This window comes from Chiloscyllium plagiosum, chromosome 33 (genome assembly GCF_004010195.1).
Source record: "Chiloscyllium plagiosum isolate BGI_BamShark_2017 chromosome 33, ASM401019v2, whole genome shotgun sequence".
NCBI lineage: Eukaryota > Metazoa > Chordata > Chondrichthyes > Orectolobiformes > Hemiscylliidae > Chiloscyllium > Chiloscyllium plagiosum.
Genome location: NC_057742.1, coordinates 13719530 through 13740444, shown reverse-complemented (window position 1 = coordinate 13740444; position 20915 = coordinate 13719530). Strand labels below are relative to the sequence as shown.

Genomic DNA, 20915 nt, shown 5'->3' with positions numbered 1-20915 from the left:
ACAGTACTCCAAATGGGGCCTAACCAGAGCTTTATAAAGTCTCAGTAGCACAACAGTGCTTTTATATTCCAACCCTCTTGAGATAATTGACAACATTGCATTCGCTTTCTTAATCATGGACTCAACCTGCATGTTTACCTTTAGAGAATTTAGAGAAATCTTTTCTGATGATTTTTTGTACTCACTGTTAATCCAATCTTCACTTCACATTCTTTACTTGGTTTCTTGACAATTAATTTTGTATTAAATTCACCACTAAATTTCACTGACTTGTCAGTGTTTGTGCTAATTATTTCAGAATCCTTCAATTTAACTGGGATGGAGTTACACATAATATGTGGGAAAATGGCATTAAGATTGAGGACTGGCAATGATCGTACTGAATAGTGGAGCAGACTCAGAGTGTAGAATGGCCAATTCCTGCCCCTAGTTTCAATGTTTTTATGCTTACACAGTCCCTTCTCCTGTTCACCCAGGTCTTAGGTGCCCTGCAGAGGGCACTATATCATTTCTGTCTCACTTGCAATAGCTCAAAGGACAAAATATCAACAACATTACATGGGAAAGAGTAACTCACATTAGAATCAATCATGGCTAAGTTGGTACCACTCTTGCCTTTGACTCAACAAGGTGGTGAGTTCACCCTGCACTCCAAAGACTTAAGCACATAAATCAATGCTATTCTCCAATGACCAACTGCGTTCCTCAGTCTGAAATACTGTCTTTTAGATGAAATGTTAAATCACGGCCCCATTTTCAGTTTCAGCTCTTGTAAAACCCACAATTTCAAAGAAGAATAGAAGAGTCCTGGCCAATACTTATCTCACACACATCATGCAAACATCTTTATCATATTATGGTGTGGGAGATTGTTTTGTGTACAGTGTTACAGTTCTCATCTTGCAACAGTGCCTGTGCTTCAGAAGTACTTCACTGACTGCAATGTGATGTGGCATGTCCTTAGGTGCTATATAAATGCAAAACTTTTCTGATATTGGCCTCCACAGTAATTTTACTGTTTTTAATTTCAGTTTTGATTTTGCTTCACTAAAGCAATTCCCATAAGAAGGCTGCTTGTTTCAGCCTGATCTTGGTGTTCTGTGGACATCTATGATGGAAATAACAATTACTAGCAGCAACAGTATTGTTGAGGTGACCAATATCAGATTATTTTGAAAGCTGACTGCTGAAATGAGGAGAACAAATTTGTGTTTATGTTGTTTCTTCATAAACCTGGAAGCATTCTCTACTCTTTACTTTAGTGTAATTGCTTTTTCTTGACAGCTCAGTGGGTTAGCCACTGCTTGGTGCGATAATGAACTGTGATCGATAGAAAGCTCACTGGACAATGTTGAGTCAAAGTAACAGATGCGGAATACAGCAGAATTGGCCTGAAAACCTGCGAGCAATGGAATGGAAGATCAGTCATGGTTTCATCTCTTGATTAATACCCAGTGATTCCTGTCCAAAGGTTCATGTATTCTGATAGAATTGGTTTCAAATACCTTCTGTGAATTGCATAGTCTATTGACACTCACTGTCAAACTTCATATGAAGAAAGCCTATTAGGGAAGAGGTATGGGCAATCAGCTGGTACCCATTGACTTTCAAACAGTTGTAGCATCTGCTAATCTTTCACAGCCAAAGGATTTGTCAGAAAAAATGAAGAGGGAGAATATTGAAATAAATATGACACTAAAAATGTAAATCCTAATTACAAAAGCACAAATCAATTGTTTTTAATGCAGCAAGTTTGAATTATCTCTCTAATATGGGGAAAATTTATGAATCCATAGTTGGGTCTCTGCAAGATGTACGTTTTGTGTTAATGAGTTTTGCTTTGATAGGAAAACAAGTTGAGATAAAACAATATGGAAATTTATGCAATCATAACTTACACCAAAAATGTATAGAGTTGCTTTGTGGTTGACACAGGATCCTATTTATTCAAGGTGAGAATGTGTACAGGGTATAAGCACGTAGGGAAAGAGTTAAGTTCTGAGTTTTGTGAAACAAGAGATTCGGCTGAGCATGACTCAGATCAGATAAGAACTTAGAGTTAACAATGGGGTGCTGGAGGCAAGGGTAGTGGGTTAACAAGGTGGAAAAGCATTCACTATGTAGAGTCATTTAACAAGATGCGGTAGCATTCAGTATGTAACATTAGTTAACAAGGTGAAAAGTATTCATTATGTGAAGCCAGTTATTCATTGTGTAACAGCAGATGGCTTAATCTTTTGCTATTGATACTTGGTGATTGTAATGGTCACCCAGTTAATACGTATGTGGCCTTATCTGGATGCTCCTCCCTGTAAAATGACTATATAATTCATTGAGAAACTGCTGTTCCAGAGAAAACTGAGAACTCATGTCCCTGTGCACATGGGCAATTGTTCTCGCTCCCTCCAGGGCCCGGAATATACTGTGACTCTGAGCATTTCGCTTCGACATGGTGAGACGTGGGGGGGGGGGTTGGACCGGGCATGGCAAAGGCATCTTCCCTGACCCACTAAAATCCATCAGTCTCTGACTCTCTTTTTCACACAAAGGCTGCTCAAAGCTGTTTTAATTAAGACTGCACTTCTGATTCTTCTCTCCTCTGTCTGTCTTCCATTAGCACTTTCCCTATCTATTCCCCAGAACCTCTCATCCAAGGTCAGGCATTAGGTTTTCAAGATATTCAGGAGGAATACACAATAAATGCATGAGAACTATTTCAACTAATTGGAGAGACCAGTTCTAGGGGTCGTCGTGTGAAAATCAGAACCTGACCTTTCAGAATTGAAATTTAAGTAATAACTTTAAATGCAAAGGATAGTAAATATTTGGAACTTTCTTTGGTAAGTGGTCACTGATGCTAACTCAATTGTTAATTTAAAATCTGAGACTGCTAGATTTTTGTTACCAAAGGTAAGAAGAGTTGGAAGGAGGGATCACAGATCAATAATGATCTTGTTAAATAATAGATTTTCCCCAGCTGAAATATTCCTAACACTGCTTGTAATTATTCAACACCAAAGTGCATTGGCACTCAAGACAGGAATCACTAATCAGACTGCCTTAATATACAGCATATTTCATCATATATTAATTAACCATAATGTGTAGATTTTCAAAAAATGCAGGCACATGAAAAGAAACACGAATAATGAAGCACTTAGATGGCAAATGGTGTAGCTTTCCAAATACACAGGGTAAGAACTCCTCTGAGTTGATCGTCCACTGGCTTTTTACTAGCAATTATATGCAGGTTTAATGTACTGCTAACTGATTTCCAGTCATAAGGATATAAAATATATGTGACTAACTGATGGATTACAATACAATTTATCTTTCAAAAGGATTTGCATTGAAGGCCAGTTAATTCTGAAATGAGACACATGGAATCCAGGATACATTGTCGTATAATTTACCTTTTATTTAATGGCTTAGAAACACTATACATTTCAAGGAGCTGAGACATGATTTAATTATCCACTAGGGGACTGATTTTCTTCTACGGGTTGCTGCAGGATCAGAGTTAGGTGTTTGTGACTCACGAACTACTGATTACAGTGACTGTGAAATCTATGAGGGCTGTGACAGCATCAGAAAAGGAGCCAGCTTACTACTGTTTAGATTATTCCAAGAATAGGAGCAACTTTCTGGTTCAGTGCATTCATTTAATCCTTTAGATAATTCTCTCAAAGTTCCAGAAATATCTTGCAGGGAAGGAGTTGTGTGCATTGTAAGTGGAAAAACTCTTCCGGTGTTGACAGGTTTAAAGCTGTCATTACCCAGTATTTTCCTAATCAACCTGTTTAGGGATATTATGACATGCCTCTGGAACAGGTGTGACTTGAACCCAGGCCTCTGGCTCAAAGACAGGGACACTACCACTGTGCTACCAGAGCCTCCTCAAAGTGTCACTTATAAAGCTGTTCAAATATGTGATACATTTCTGGCACAATTGGGACTTGAATCCAGGCCTCCTGGTCCAGAGACACTAGGGACATTACTACTGTGCTACAAGTGCCCTTAGGTGTCATTCACATGTTTGTTATTCAGAAATGCTGTGACATGCTTCTCGAGCAGGAGTGACTTAAACCTAAGCCTTCTAGTTCTGAGGTAGGAACTGTGCCACAAGACCCTTATTAGGTATCACCAACAAATATGTTTATTCAATCTGTTCAGAGATGTTATGACTCAGCTCTGGAACAGGTGGAACTTGAACCTGAGCCTTCTGGCCTAGAGGCATCCATGTTGTCACTACACCACAAGAGCCTTAAAGGTTTCACTAACACTGTTATGGCACAAATATGGATTCAGCTAGTGACAATGATTGGAGAGCCATGGGGGAACAAATTTCTGCTCTAACATTGTGGCATAATAACATAATAACTTTACGAGAAGCAGAGTAATTTACTTAACATTATCCAGTCTTCAGATAGCAATCACTAGCAATGCCTTGAATGATTGAACTGGTTTATTGTATGACCTCCCTTTTTTCTCCCATGGCACTTCTCTTCAATGCAGGAGGGCCAATCAATGTGGCTATTTCAGGAGTTTGATATAATTATTAATTTAGGATATCTGGTCAGCATGGATGAGTTGGACCGAAAGGTCTGTTTCCATGCTGTATATCTCTATGACTCTATGACTAGTGTTCAGTTGAAAATGAATCTTGAGAGCTAATTTGAATAGAAAAAATGGCTCAACATTAGCAACATAAGGGTCTAAAAATACAGTAGAATTAATCCCTTGCAAAGGGTCAGTGAATTAAGGTTTATTTTTGACTTTGATTATAATGAAAACTTGAGTATTTAGGTTTCTGTCAAATGTGTGGAGAGAAGTCATTATTGTTTATATATAGAGGACACTGAAAATTGCTACTCTTTGCCTATCACTTATCAGAAATGCTCTAAGTGCTCTTTTATTGGATTCGGTTAATGTGGAATAAAGTACAAAATGGACATATGCAAAGTCTGGGATATAAATTGACAAAGTATCACGTAACCAATATATTTTTTTCAATGCTTCAATGAGATGTTGCTTTTGGTTAGCAGAAAACCCCTCAGTGAGTGACACCTAATGTGAATTAAATCAGTCTTCATTAGAGATGAATTTCTCCCTCCTGCAGAATTCCCCATTTCTCTTCTTAATGTGACAGGTGCTATGGTCTTTTGTTTCTCTCAGTGCCAGCTACTCCATAGTACCTCAGCCAAATGGCTAGCATCATATAGAGGATATCACAATTGGGCTTGATCTTGTTCTCAACCCATAATCACATCCACATGTTTTCAGCAAAAGGTCATATTGCAGAGATCGAAAGTTTCTACATGCTCCATAGCCTAGGGGAATTGAGGCCAAAAATAGTATTCTTGTTAACATTTCACAGTTCACTATAAACCTCGGACCTTCCTGTGCATGTAATTGTTACCATATTGCATGGAGCATTTAGCAATTAATATATTTGTGAAGTATAACTATTCATTAATACTTGTGTTGATATATCCATATTGTAACTTGATAAGAGGGATGTACATTGTTTTTGAATATGTCACTTGTATGGTCTGAATAGTTGTGCCCTAGGTTGAAAATGTTGAAACCAATAATGGAACTCTCAATTCTTTTTTACCCATTCTCAGATTCAGGCACTTCCCAGGCCAGGTGCATTATGGTTATCTGCAAAATAAAATATTGTTGAAGATGCCCCACCTGATCATCTTGTTTCCCAGCATGATGATTTGATGTTTGTTGCATCAACGCTTTACTTCTTTGAGTGAGATTATTGGGGGAAAAATTGAGGAAAGGAATTCTGGTGTTGCCCAGAGTCTTTCACAAAGGACCTTTTGCAGTTTCATTCAGCTGCCATCTTGGGTTTATAAACAGGAAAACCTACTTGCGAGAGGATGCAAAACCAGGATGTGGCCAATTTCTCCATTTTAGGAGTGACTATAGAGAGATCTGGGCACTTAGTCCAACTGTGGAATGGGAAATTGACAGGCAATTTTCTTGCATGTAAGTGGAAAATGCTGGAGATACTCAGCAAGCCAAGCAGCATCTGCATTAGGAGTTTAGGCTGAGGGTCTTTTGGTTACCGCTCTACATTTTACACATTCTCCAGCTGTTCATGCGTGCCTTTTCCATTGGCATAGTCAAAACGTTTGGGGAACACTGACTTAAACAAAGAGGTTAAGCAGTCTGAGAGATTCCTCCTCGATTGACAAAGCACTTCTCAATGTTAGAGAATTTGAATCTTTTGTTTTTAAGCAGAAACACAGACAGGTGTGTGGATTATAGTTTGGGTGGTTGAATTCCAAACTGGTTGATTTAGTAAATACTTAGAGACATCAGATTGGTTTGAGTTTGGGAAGTGGTAGACGCGAGTGAGGGCGCCACTTATAGGGTGAGCTATTTACAAATTTCTATACTGTCTTAACCATGGTTCAACTGACGTTTAATTCACAAGGTTCTGAATTCAAGTCCCACTCCAGGGCTTCAGTACAAAACTCAGGGCTAACTCTCCAGTGTATAACTAAGGGTGTGTTGCATTGTTGAAGATACCATCTCTCAGATGAGACCATTTCCACTGGCCTGCTCTGGTGGATGTCAAAGATCACATGAAGAACTGTATTTCTTCGTCAGTACCAATCATTATCACGTTACAACTTATATTCATAAGAATTGCATGAATGCTTATGATAGTCTCTGATAGTAACACATTATGGGTAGCAGTAGGAGACATTAAATGCCATTCCAAATACATTTTCCGCAGATGTTACGACTGTTGCAGGAGTATTTCCTTTGAATATGCAATGGACCATCACCAGAACTCCAGTTTAGATGTGGTATCTGGTATGCTGCGTTTTATCCGGTTCCCTTTGTAAAAGGTTGCGACCCCGCTCCCTCTGTAAGGCACACCCAGCGCTTGTCAAATAGCGACAGAGTTTATTGAAAAGAAGCTGCTGCATCTTAATCGGTTCCCATTAAAAGTGGACTTCAGTTGCTAACGCGAAGAAACGCGGTTTTGATTTGAAACTGCGCAATGAACTTGCGAAGAGTTTAAAAGGATTTTGACGCAGCATCATTTTGTGACACACACACACACGTCTGTCAGTTTTGCTTCGCAAATGCTCGTTTGAAAATGGTTTCGAATTGGACTGAAAACCCGAAGCCAATTCTGAAACGTATTCTCGGGTGGAAGGGGACACAAATGTATTCTTGTTTCTGCACATCACTGAGCGCTGGGACTTTTGCGGGGGGCTGCACGGTTGTAATGGGGGAAGAATTCATCCAACTTGTCCAGAAACGGCACTGACTTCCTATTTAACAAAAAATTACAAAACGGACCAAAATAGACACAGCTGTCACCGTCCCTGATGTTAACAGGAGTCTCTTACTGGAAACCATCATCAGAATCTAATTTTGTCCCTCTCCAACGTGAAGACCCATTGCAAAATTATACATTTTAATCTGATGCTACAAGGAATATGCACGAGGCAGAAAATGCTACTTTTCCAGGAGTCTTTGGAGGAATGTTATAGTTGCGAGCCGGAACTTGAGTTCCCAAACCGTGAGGTGGGGGGGGGGGGGGGGGGTGTGAAGATATATAAACAAATCCCGTTGCTTCATGTCAGGAGGTGATCTGGGAGAGAGGCGTTCTTTGCAACACAACACGTGTTGGAAACGAGGAAGTAACACACAACCAAGGCTGGTGTGGTGACGGATTATATCCGTTAATTTGACAGGAAGTAATTGCACTGGTCTGGGCTGTTTGCAGGAGCCGGTGTTTAGCTCAGGGTCTGAGTGAGTGGCGCCGAGCTTGGGGAGTGTGTGTGTGTGTGTTGTGCGTGCTCTGTCTCTGGCCGCGCTAGAGCAGCGGGAGGGAAGGTGGGTGGGAAGGAGGAGGACACGGGGGGAATGCTTCTCCGATGATGGCGGATGGACAGGGAGACGGTGCTGAAGTCGGGCTGCCCGCTCCGCAGCTTCCCCTGCCCAACTCGTCTGGACACCCCCAAGGAACGCAGCGCGTCTCGAATGGGAACGGGGAAGGTCCGGGGTCCGAGGCAGCGGCCGGCAGCCGTGGGACTGCGGAGGCGAAGCAGTTAGCAACTCCCCGGAGCAGTCTCATCAAGGTAAGGGAAATCCAATTCCAACCCACATTCACTGACTTTGCATCAGCTCAGCGGCTGCTGTTATGATTTCCACAATTACTTCCTCGGTGTTCACAAATATTTACACCTCCCCCGAAGACGATTGTTTTATTTTTTGCAAGTAATGCTATCCAAATAAACCCTGTGTGGATGTGCAACGTGAATGGAGAGGAGTATTTGTATCCTCCCAGAATACGGGGATGAGGGGGAATCTGTTTAATCCACGCAAAGTGTGTAGGTTGGGGAGACACCCAGTAACACCGTCCTTGGAAGTGTTGTCTTACAGCGAGCGATGAGCAGATTTGAACATCCCATCAACTACAATGATGGCTTCAAGAGTGCAGGGGGCTTGTTCATCCCTGTCAGTTGTGCGCTCCGTAGGGAGTGCCGTTATTTTGCTGTGTGACATATATGTTGAACGAGAATCAGTTTATTCTCGAGAGCAACTCATTTGAACTAAAGAGAGAGAGAAAAAAAATAGTGTCACCCAAAGATGATCCTATTAGTAGCAATTGGATCGAAATTGGTGCCGGTGACAGGGACTCATTGGCCTGACTGGGAATCTAAGGGGTTTAAAACCATCTCTCCTAACGCTCTTTATTCTGAAACGGTGAACAGTTCTTCGAGTTGCAGGGAAATGCATTGCCCTGACTGTATCTTTCATCAAAGTATTGTTTCCTGAGTGCTAACCGTGAATTGATTAAACATGTGTTTCAGTTGAAAGGTAAACAACTCTGGGACCAAACACAAGGGGCCATGGTATTGGTCAGTGCCATTATTGGTCAATGCGTTGAATGTACCAGTTGGGAGGTCACGTTGTGGCTGGACGGGACATTGAATACTGCGTTCAGTTCTGGCACCCCTGCTGCAGGCAGGATGTTGTGAAACTTGAAAGGCTTTACAGGGATGTTGCCAGGGTTGGAGGTTTTGATCAATGGAGAGTCTAAATAGGCTGGGGCTGTTTTCCCTGGAGTGTTGGAAGCTGAGTGGTGACCTTCAAGAAGTTTATAAAATCATGAGGGGCATGGATAGGGTTACTGGACAAGATGTTTTCCCTGAGTTGGAGGTCCAAAACTAGAGGGCATAAGTTTAAGGTGAGAGGGGAAAGATATAAAAGGGACCTAAAGGACAACCTTTTTATGCAGAGGGTGCTACCTGTGTGGAATGAGCTGCCCGAGGAAGTGGTGGAGGCTGGTACAATTGCAACATTTAAAAGGCATCTGGATGGGTATGTGAATAGGAAGGGTTTAGAGGGATATGGGCCAAGTGCTGGCAAGTAGGACTGAATTAATTTAGGATCTCTGGCCAACATAAACAAGTTAGACCAAAAGGTCTGTTTCCATGCTGTACACCTCTATGACTCTGTGAAGTTGTATTTTAAGATGATACTTTGTCTGCCTGAGGGGTGGTATGAATTTGCAAGTTATGCCAAAATATGTGACTGCCTGTCAAAAAAAAACTTACTGCGGGACTCATCCCTTCCTCTCACTCTGCTCTTCCAATAATGTAGGTCGAGCCCTTTGATAAGAGCCTTTTCACACTGTAATCATTTACTACAAATTGTCACATCATTATCAGCAGACTAACTTGCTCCATTAGACATATCTTCTGCATTGCCAAGTTCAATCAGCAGGGTGATGAGCTGGAATGTGAGTTTTGGATTCTGAATTCAAATGCACTGTGTTTCTCCAATCTCACTACGTTTGAAAAAACTATTCGAAGGATTTAACCATGTCATAAATGGCAAGCATTTTTATTTTTTGCAACTGAGTCTTAAATTTATGTGAATTGTAGGGAATTCCCAGACTCTGTATTTTAGGATATGAAGATATGTTCTCTCATGTGGTCAGTTTTTTTCTCTGCTCTGTAATCACAGCCTTGTCTTCGTCCATTCATCTTTCATGCTCTATGGCGATGAGATGGCCATTACTGAAAATTCTTATGCATTTTTTCTCATGGAGTGGTGAGAATCTTTGCAAAGCAATTGACATCAGCATATTATACCAGTACAGGTATTTTAAGCAGTTAAACTAGCATATGCTGTTAGTATAGTAAGTGACTGGAAGCAATTAATTACAACCTATCTGATTGAAATATGTATGTACCACTTCTGCATTGCTTCTAACCTTGAGCATAGACTTCATTTTTACTTGTACACTGAGCCATTTTCTATAATGCTTAGTAATTAGTCATAGTCATAGTTATACAACATGGAAACAGACCCTTTGTTCATGCCGATTAGATATCCTAAACCGATCTAGTTCCATTTGCGAACACTTGGCCCATATCCCTCTAAACCCTTCCTATTCATATACACATCCAGATGCCTTTTAAATGTTGTAAAAGTACCAGCCTCCATCACTCCCTCTGGCACCCTCTGCATGAAAACGTTGCCCCTTAAGTCCCTTTGAATTCTTTCCCCTCTCACCTTAAACCTATTCCCTCTAGGTTTGGACACCATTGCCCCAGGAAAAAGGACCTTAGCTATTCACTTTATCCATGCCCCTCATGAATTTATAAACCTGTATAAGATCACCCCCATCCTCCTCCGCTGCAGGGAAACAAGCCCCAGCCTATTCAACCTCTCTCTATAGCTCAAACCCTCCAACCCTGGCAACATCTATGTATATTTTTTTCTGAACTCTTTCATGTTTCACAACACCTTTCCTTTAGAAGGGAGACCAAACTTGAATGCAGCTTTCTAAAAGTGGCCTAACCAATATCTTGTAAAGCCATAACATAGTTTCCCAACTTCAAGACTCAATGAACTGACCAATAAAGGCAAGCGTACCAAACTCTTTCTTCACCATCCATCAGTTTGACTTTCATGGAAGTATGCACTTGTATTTCGAGATACCTTTGTTCAGCGATACTTCCTAGGATCCTACCATTAACTCCATAAGTCCTGCTCTGATTTGCCTTATCAAAATGCAATCCCTCACATTTATCTAAAGTATCCTCCATCTGCTAGTCCTCAGCCCAATGGCCCATCTAATCAAGGTCACGTTTTATTCTGAGATAACCTTCTTCACTTTCCACTACACCAGCAATTTTAGTGTCATCTGCAAACTTACTATCCATGCCTCCTATATTTGGATCCAAATCTGATCCTTGCAGCACACCATTGGCCGCAGGCCTCCAGTCCAAAAAGCTACTCTCTACTACCATCCTTTGTTTCTCACCTTCAAGCCAATTTCATATCCAGCTGGCTGGCTCCCCCTTGATTTCATGTGGTCTAACCTTGCTAACCAGTCACCATGTGAAACCTTGTCGAATATCTTGCTGAAGTTCATACAGACAACATCTACTGTTCTGCCTTCTTTGTCACTTCTCCAAAAAACTCAATCAACTTAGAGACCATGATTTCTGACACACAAAGCCATTTTGACTCTCCCTAATCAGTCATTGCCTTTCCAAGTGTATGTAAAATCTGTCCCTCAAAATTCCCTCCAACAACTTACCCACCACTGATGTCAGCCTCACTGGTCTATTGTTCCCTACCACATTTTTTAAAAATAATGGCACCACATTAGCTAACCTCCAGTCTTCCTGCACCTCACCTGTGGTAATCAGTGACAGTTATATCTTAGCAAGGGAGAAAGTGAGGACTGCAGATGCTGGAGATCAGAGCTGAAATCATGTTGCTGGAAATGCGCAGCAGATCAGGCAGCAGCCAAGGAGCAGGAGAATCGATGTTTCGGACATGAGCCCATCTTCAGGAATCTAAATTCCTGAAGAAGGGCTCATTCCCAAAACATCGATTCTCCTGCTCCTTGGATGCTGCCTGACCTGCTGCGCCTATCTTAGCAAGGGGCCCAGCAATGTCTTCCTCAGCTGCCCATAAAGTTCTGAGAAACACTTGATCAGGTCCTGAGAATTTATTCACCTTTGTGCGTTTGAGACATCCAGCACCTCCTTTTCTGTAATGTGGGCATTTTTCAAGATGTGCTATTTATTTCCCCAAGTTCCCGAGATTCCATATCCTTCTCCAGAGCAAATATTCACACAAAGTACTTGTTTAGTATCTCACCATCTTCTGTAGTTCCACACATAGATGGCCTCATTGATCTTTAAGTGGCCCTATTCTCTCCCTAGTTATTCTTTTATTTTGTATTTGTAGAATCTCTTTGGGGTCTTCTTAACCCTATTTGACAAAGACATCTTATTTACAATTTATGCCCTCCTGATTTCCCTCTGAAGTATACTCCTACTTTCGTTATAGTTCTCTAGAGATTCACTTGATCCCAACTGCTATACTTGACTTATGCCTCCTTTTTCTTGACCGGATCCTCAATTCTTCTGGTCAGCCAGTATTCCCTACATTTACCAGCCTTGCCCTTCACACTAACCGGAACATACTGCCTCTGAACTCCCATTATATCATTTTTAAAGGCCTCCCATTTTCCACCCGTTGTCCCTTTACCTGCAAATAATCCCTCCCAATTAACTTTTGAAAGTTCTTGCCTAATACTGTCAAAATTGGCCTTACTCCAATTTAGAACTTTTAGATCAGGTCTATTCTTTCCCGGAATTATTTTAAAACTAATGGAATTATGATCACTGGCCCAAATGTGCTCCCCCACTGACACCTCAGTCATTTCCTTAGTTTTATTTCACAACAGAAGGTCAAGTTTTGCTCCTTCTCTAGTGGGTACATCCACATACTGAATAAGAAAATTTTCTTGTACAGATCAACAAGTTCCTCTCCATCCAAGCCTTTAAAACTATGACAGTTCAGTCTAAGTTTGGAAAGTTGAGATCCCCTACCATTACATCCTATTATTCTTACAGATATCTGCTTCTCAATTTCCCGCTGACTATTGGGAGCCCTTTAATACTATCCCAATAAGCCGATCATCCCTTTATTTCTCAGTTCCACCCATATAACTTCATTGGATCTTCTCACAGGTATATCCTCCCTCAGCATATCTGTAATGTTAATCTTAACGAAAAACACCGCTCCCCCTCCTCTCTTGCCCCTTTCTATCCTTCCTATAGCGTGTCTAGTGCGCTACGTTAATCTGCCAGTCCTCCCCTCCATGAGCGAGGTATCTGTAATAGCTATGCTATCCCAGCCCTGTGTTCCTAACCATGCCATGAGTTTGTCTGCCTTACCTGTCAGACCGCTTGAATTGAAATAAATGCAGTTTAATTTATTGGCCTTATCTTGTTCTCTGCCATGACTATTTAATTTGCTGCCAGTCTCTGTAAATTTTTCATTGCCAATGACTGCCACTCTAACCGATCCATGTGTTCGGAAAGGATTTGCATCCAAACACACTTCCTGCAAACATAATCTCCAGGGACATTGATATTTTCCCTAATCTCCTATATCAGGAATTGCACGTCACTCTACTAGAAGCCATCTCTGCACCTTAAACAATATACAGACCCAAAATATTTGCAAAAAACAGTCACAATACCTTTTCTCAAAAATTCAGCATTAACACAATCTTACTGCTCAAAACCACTGCTCTTTAACAATAAGTCCTATCTTTTATATTCAAAATTTAATGAAGAGACAGAACTTAGTAAAACATAAAACAACTTGCCCTACTCACTATTAAAGAATTTGCAAAAAAAAGCATTGAGATTCGAAGTTTTATAAATCTTAAAATTAAATACTTCGCTGATCAGGCTCTGAAATCCCTGCTTATTCCCAGCTGCTCTGTGTAGTTCCGATATTTTGCAGTCTGTACAATGCAGAATGCAAGCAAACATTTGATTTTTTTTTAAACGTGTGGTGTTTTGTTAGAAAAAAGTCTTATCAGAGAAACGTCCACTTGACCTAACGGGTTATATTATTTGATGTTTCTATTGGACAACACACCAAATAGAGAAATGTAATCATGGCAGCTTTTCAGTTAGCACAAGGGCAAACAACTTATTGTGATGAAACTGGTAAAATGAAATTGAAAAAGTGCTGGGAACACATAAGTCAGATGCCATTTGCACAAGAAAGGCAGGTTAATTTGGGTGTGTTTCTCAGCAGATGTGCAACTGAAGCATTAACCCATCTCTGTGCCAGCAGCTGTTCAAGTTGCTGGGCATTTCCAACAGTTTCAGTATCTATATGATGACATTTGTAGGGGACTTTTCTTGTAGAGTAACCGTGATGTATCTCTTTATAAATCTCACTTTTCCAAAAGTGGTATACCATGTGACTGTTACTATTTGGATGTCCTGGTTTGACTTCTTGGGAGGTTTTGATTCAGAAAAGTTTCGGGCAGCTTGTAATTCTATACAGATCCCTGTGAGAGACTGACAACTTTTAATAGAATGGAATCCCATTTGCCGACTGAAAGCAAACCATTGAAAGCGATTTTACTGTTTGAAACTTTTATTTTCACAAACTAACTAAATTCCACATACAACAAACATTAAGAATTTGCTGTTAAATGGGTATCACAGAAAAATAAAGAAAATTCCCCCTTCCCCAAAGCACATTGGTCACCACAAGTTTTGTTTGAAAAAAAAACAGAAACTTCTGCAGATGAGAATTCCATTTTAACTGTCAAAGAAATATATTTACTAGAGAACACCTATTAATTTCCAAACTTGGACTCATAACATGGCTTATACATAAGTTCCAAGTATTAACAGCTTTCTGTAGAGAAATAAGAACTTTCTCAGAGAAGATGAGAATGGGAAAAGTATAACTGTGAATACAATGGCTATAGAACTTTTACAAAACAGCTTCCTTAATGCTCAGACATGGCTGGAGTGAGTGGCCACTTTGCTTGTGCTGATAATCAGTTAGAATACAGTCAGTACCTGGGATACTTAGGACTCGTGCTTTTAAAGAGAATGCCTGTATTTGTGTTTTTAAGGAAGACACAACTCTCCTGCAAAGAAACATCTTGCAGTCTTTCACAACACAATGAATTACTTAAATTTCAGTGATTATTTTTGGACAGGCCTGTAGTGAACAGGAAGATTCCACAGAAGCAGTATTGTCAATGGGTAGTTAATTTACTTTTGGTGATGTCAGTTGAGGGAGGCATGTTGTCCAGGTCTGGGAAGACCTTCCTTAAATGCATGTAGCTAGCCGGTCAGAACTTTCAGACAGGCCTGAAGTAGTGGAATAAGTAGAGGATGTAAGATCTATTTGAAGGACAAATCATCAGTGCTGCACTGGAGTGAAATCCAGATCCAACTACTGATGAGCTAATGCTGAGCATGTGCCCTTCCATGGATCATGTAGCATTGTTTTAATGCCCATTCTCCTCACTTGTATGTCTCGCATTACTACTGTCCCAGATTTATGCCAACATTTTTATCTTTGTCTTTGCAAATTCAACAAAGAATGGCAGTCAAGTGGTTAAAAATCTGTTTTGCCTGAGGTAAAGGGCATCAGGCGCTAAGCTGGGTCAATCCCAAAAAGAACATCAGATACATTACTACTTACGAGAGTGTTTCAATTGACTGTTCCTGTGCAGACTACTGCTCGTTGTCTGCCAGCACACAGGCAGAAATGACTAAATAGAGAGCCCATTCTTCAGATATTTCTGTCCCCTCCCTCTCCCTCTGGTCTGCATCTTCCCAGAACAGAGCAGCTGAAATCAGAAATTCAGTCAAGTACAGATTTATCTCATTATCATCACTCAATGATGCAACGTCAGTGCTTAACATTGTACAGAAATATTTTCTCGTTGTTAGCTTTCCCTACATTATTCTCTATTTATATGAGCGAGAGAGAAGGAATTTCAGGATGCACTCCCAATCTTCTGGAAATGACCCACTTCTAGTGCTTGTAGTAAGTCTGGAATTGCTATCTGCAGTTGTGTTCTTTCTGGGAGAAACCTGGGAATAAGACCAGAGAATGAGATTGATCATGAATAGAATTGTGTGGCAAGCCAGATTTCTGAGCACTTTAAAATGGCTCTTTGTTCCAAATTACGAATGCGAAAGGTGAAGGAGTTGATATAAATCTGGGATAGTGAGCAAACAAGGCTTGAATTTGAACACTTTAACTCCTCCTCCCACTCCGTCAAGGACATGTAGGCCCTGGGCCTCCTCCACCACCAAACAGTTACCACCCGACGCCTGGAGGAGGAACGCCTCATATTCTGCCTTGGGACCCTGCAACCACATGGGATAAATGTGGATTTCAACAGCTTCTCATTTCCCCTTCCCCCACATTATTCCAGTCCCAAGCCTCCAACTCGACACTGCCCTCTGGACACCGCCATCACTGCCCCCTCTGACCTATCACCTTCTCCCTCACCTTCATCCACCTATTGCTTTCCCAGCTACCTCCCCACAACCTCACCCGCCTCCCATTTATCTCTTCACCCCGACCCACAAGCTTGATTCCTGATGAAGGGCTTATGCCTGAAACGTTGATTCTCCTGCTCCTCGGTTGCTGCCTGATCTGCTGTGCTTTTCCAGCACCAACTCTCGACTCTGATCTCCAGGATCTGCAGTCCTCACTTTCTCCTTGAACTTGAAGTAGGATATATCAGGTTTAAGATATTTCTGTCATGTTTGTGTGCGGTGTATTTCACTGTTTGAATAATAAATGAATGACGAGACTGACCACTTCTGGCACTAGCCTATAAATTATGGTTCAGTTACTACCATGTCTACAGCCTAGAATTGAGCCCTACTTTAATCTGTCTCTGATGGTAGCTATCAGCCTCTGCTCATTAACTCATGGTGTGGCTTGGGTACTCCTTATCTAAGCTAGTCATGCCTTCTCGGGCTTCATCTTGAGTTTAGTTGGGCACCTGTCTCCATTTGTTTAGTTGTGCTTTCTGTGCTATGAAGAACAGAGCGCTTTTGTTTCAATGCATTTACCAGGAATGGATGACAATGTCTTTCCTTATGTTAGATCCTTACCCAGCAAAAAAAGTTGTTCTCACCCACTGCTGCTTTTGCTTCAGTTCTTCATGTGGTTTGGGGGATCAGACTTTGCGACATCACAATGGTCCAAGTAAGAACTGGAGCAGTGTGTTTAGTGAGAGAGGAGTATGTTAATGCTCCTCCAATTTTAAGGTGAAGGTTAATCACTGAAAATTGGTAGTAATTGATTTTAAGATCAAAGTTTGGGTGAAGATTTGTAGCTCGGGTGCTCGTTGTTGTGGTTCTGTTCGCCAAGCTGGAAATGTTTGTTGCAAACGTTTCGTCCCCTGTCTAGGTAACATCCTCAGTGCTTGGGAGCCTCCTGTGAAGCGCTTCTGTGGTGTTTCCTCTGGCATTTATAGTGGCCTGTCCCTGCCGCTTCCGGTTGTCAGTTTCAGCTGTCCGCTGTAGTGGCCGGTATATTGGGTCCAGGTCGATGTGTTTGTTGATGGAGTTTGATTTTAAGATATCCAGATTTCTCCTAAATGCACTTTTAAAAAAGATCTTATGTGGGCTGTGAGGCATTGATACAAACTACAATTGTTGCCCGTCCCTAACTGCACCTGAATTTAGTGATGTTCTAGCCCATTTCAGAGGGCATTAAGTAGCAACTGCATTGCAGTGGGTATGGATTCACACGTAGGACAGCAGATTTCCTTCTCTCAAGGACATGAGAGTGCCAAATAGATTTTAGTGTTATTGACAATGATTGCACATCCCATTAGACTATTTGTTCTAGATTTTTATTGAATTCAGATGTCACCATTTGCTATGGTGGGATGTGATCCAGTGTCACCAGAATGAGCCATTGGATTACCAGTAAAGTGACATTAAGGAGCATGACTGTGTTATAAATGTATAAAGTGTTAGTAAAGATTTATTTATCAGCTGTTGAACTTTAACCCAAATCAAGATTACTCTGGACTCCCATATTGGGTTCAAGTTTACCAACAGAATCCAAGCAAGTGCATTGCCTTGTTAGCTATTTCCCTGCATTTATAACGTATGTCTGTTACTGATATGGTTAAGGGTAAAGGGAAAAATGAATACTGTTCATACAACTAGACTCTTTGTTAAACAGGTATATAATAGCGTAAATTAGAAAGTCATGTGACTGCTGGTGCCTGAATGTAACAAGACCAATCCCTTTTATCCAATGGTGTGAAGAGTTACGTGCTAAAGTGAACTTAACATACTTTCCGAAAGCCCAGAGCATTTTGTGAAGGAGCACATTCTATTGCAATGAGTTGGGAGGATCCTCTATGAATATTTTGGCAGCTTGTTTTTCCCTTTTATATCCAAAGCAGCTGTTATTGAAATTCATATTATTCATTTTGAGAAGGGTCTGAGAAATATGCTAAAGGATTATATGAAATCACAAAGTGCTGAGAATATTCACTATGTCTGGCAGCTACTGTGGAGAGACCTGAAGAAGAGCCATACTTGACTAGAAATGTTCATTCTGCTAGATCGGCTGAGATTCTCCAGCAGTTACTGCCTTTGTTTCAGGTTTCCAGCGCCTGCAGTATTTTGCTTTTATTTATGTGGGATATTTCTTCTCTACGGGGTGGCACGGTGGCTCAGTGGTTAGCACTGCTGCCTTACAGCACCAGGGCCCCATGTTCGATTCCAGCCTCAGGCGACTGTCTGTGTGGAGTTTGCTCATTCTCTCCATGTCTGCATGTGGGTGCTCCGGTTTCCTCCCACAGTTCAAAGATGTGCCGGCCAGGTAAATTGGCCATGCTAAATTGTCCGTAGTGTTAGGTGCATTAGTCAGAGGGAAATGAGTCTGGGTGGGTTACTCTTCGGAGGGTCGGTGTGGACTGGTTGAGCCGAAGGGCCTGTTTCCACACTGTAGGGAATCTAATCTAATAGGTTGGGGAAAATGTTCAGAAAACAATTTTTATTGGTGCAATGTGAAAGAGCAAGACACAGAACAATTCAAAAATCCTTCATTGCACACCTTTGAACTGGATTGTTTCGCTCAGTGATTCCATTCTTTCATCAATAATATTAAGATTAAATATCTTGTGTTCTCCATCAGATACATTGCTATAGATTACTTCATGTATTGAACTATGAAATGAGTGATTGAGTAACTTCAGCTAAAGAAACAGAAAAGCAACATTCTTATTAAGTATAGGTATGTGCAACTGAGACCTGGCTTGGTCAGCATGGTCATTACTCTGCAGGTTCAGACTTCTCCTTATGGACAGTTGTGATAATCTCACGAATACAGAAATGTTAGTATTTAATTGCTTCAGTTAACAATACATTTTAATTTATTTCTTTTAAGTATGTCTCATCAGACATATTAGATACGAAGAAACAAAGTCTCAATGCTTTATAGTTATAAATGCAAAGAATGTACGGTCATGAATCTTCCTTATCTCATCAAAACAAACATTTGACACTTAATGTCAGCCAAAACACAAGCTTTACTTTTGTAGTTTGTGATGCGATCTGAAGTGAAAGGTTATTTTAGTACCTTGAGATCACTTTCACATAATTGCAGTTGCGCACCCAACAGTATTAAGCTAAGACTGTCTTGTACATATCCTGACCATGAATAACAAAGGCTGGCATGAGTTAGAAGTGAGCTGCTCTAAATGACCATGATGTCAGTCTGGATACAATGATGAATCTCACAGTTCCACATTTCGTAGAACCCCCTACAGTATGGAAGAAGGCCATTTGGCTTATCGAGTCCACACCAACCATCCAAAGAGCATCCCACCCACTTCAACCTATCCCTGCATTTCCCATGGCTAATCCACCTAACTTGCATATCTGTGGATTGTGGGAGAAAACTGGAGCGCCCAGAGGAAAACCACACAGACACAGAATGTGCAAACTCCACACAGACAGTTGCCTGAAGGTGGAATTGAACCTGGGTCCCTGGTGTGGTGAGGCAGCAGTGTTAACCACTGAGGCTTTTAGTATAACAGGGTGGATTATAGAAGTAGGAAATTTTTGTTATAACTTTGGGCTTTGGTGAGCACTGTTTATGGCTTTGGCTTCAGCATTTAATGTATTTGCATTTGAAATAATTCAGTGAAGATGTACTTGATTTCTGGGTTGAAGAAGTTGTCTTATGAGGAAAAGGTAAGCAGGATGGACCAATACACATAGCAGTTTGAAGAATGAGAGGTGATCGTAACATAAGAATATAAAAAGCAGGAGCTGCAATAGGCATTTCAGCCCCTTGAGCCCTCTCCACCATTTAATACAATTTTGGTTGATCTCATCTTGGCCTCAAGTCCACCTCCCTATCCCCTCCTTGTGACCCTTTAACCCACTATTAATTAAAGATTTACCTATCTCTTCCTTAAATGTATTCAGTCCTGGCATCCAGAGAAGTAATTATTCCTCATTTCTGTTTTAAATATTCCACCCATTAGCCTAATGTTGTAGGTTTGCCCAGAGGTGAATTATTGAAGTGGATTATTCTAGGGACCTTGATGGGTAGAGCTGAGAGGAATTTTCACCTCATGGGGAATCTGCAGTTAGTGGTATAATTTTTTGTTCAGAAGAGCGTCTATATTTTCTTCTTTGAGGTTCATTAACCTTTGGAATTCTGTTCCAGAGAAAGCTGACTCGTTAGTTTTGATCTACAAGGGAGTCAAGGGTTAACCGGGGCTGGTAGATAACTGATTTTAAAACCATAATCTTGATGCATTTATTTATTTATAATACCACAATCACAGCCAAAATCTTCTTAAATAGTTGAGCAAGCTTGAGAAGTTGAATGAACTCTTCGGTTGTTCTGATCTTCTGATCATCGGGCTTTTTGAACAGGTACTGTTTCTTGGAATTCGTACAAAGTTGTAAACATAAGACATGTTGCTTCTGGAATCAGGAGCACATGAAAGAGGAAAAGCTCTCTCCACAAAGGAATGTATGTAATTTCCTGTAACTAGCTGATCTCCTATGACC

At 40.9% G+C, this 20915-nt stretch overlaps 1 protein-coding gene across 1 annotated transcript in view; it reads left to right on the top strand.

Annotated features, from left to right (window-relative positions):
* The first annotated feature begins 6954 nt into the window (after positions 1-6954).
* Positions 6955-20915, top strand: part of plcl5 (phospholipase C like 5) — a 227926-nt gene continuing 213965 nt past the window's right edge. Inside the window, exon 1 of the mRNA XM_043674966.1 lies at positions 6955-8117. Within this exon, the coding sequence (XP_043530901.1) occupies positions 7914-8117 (204 nt within the window). The 5' untranslated portion in view covers positions 6955-7913. The remainder of the gene's footprint in view (positions 8118-20915) is intronic.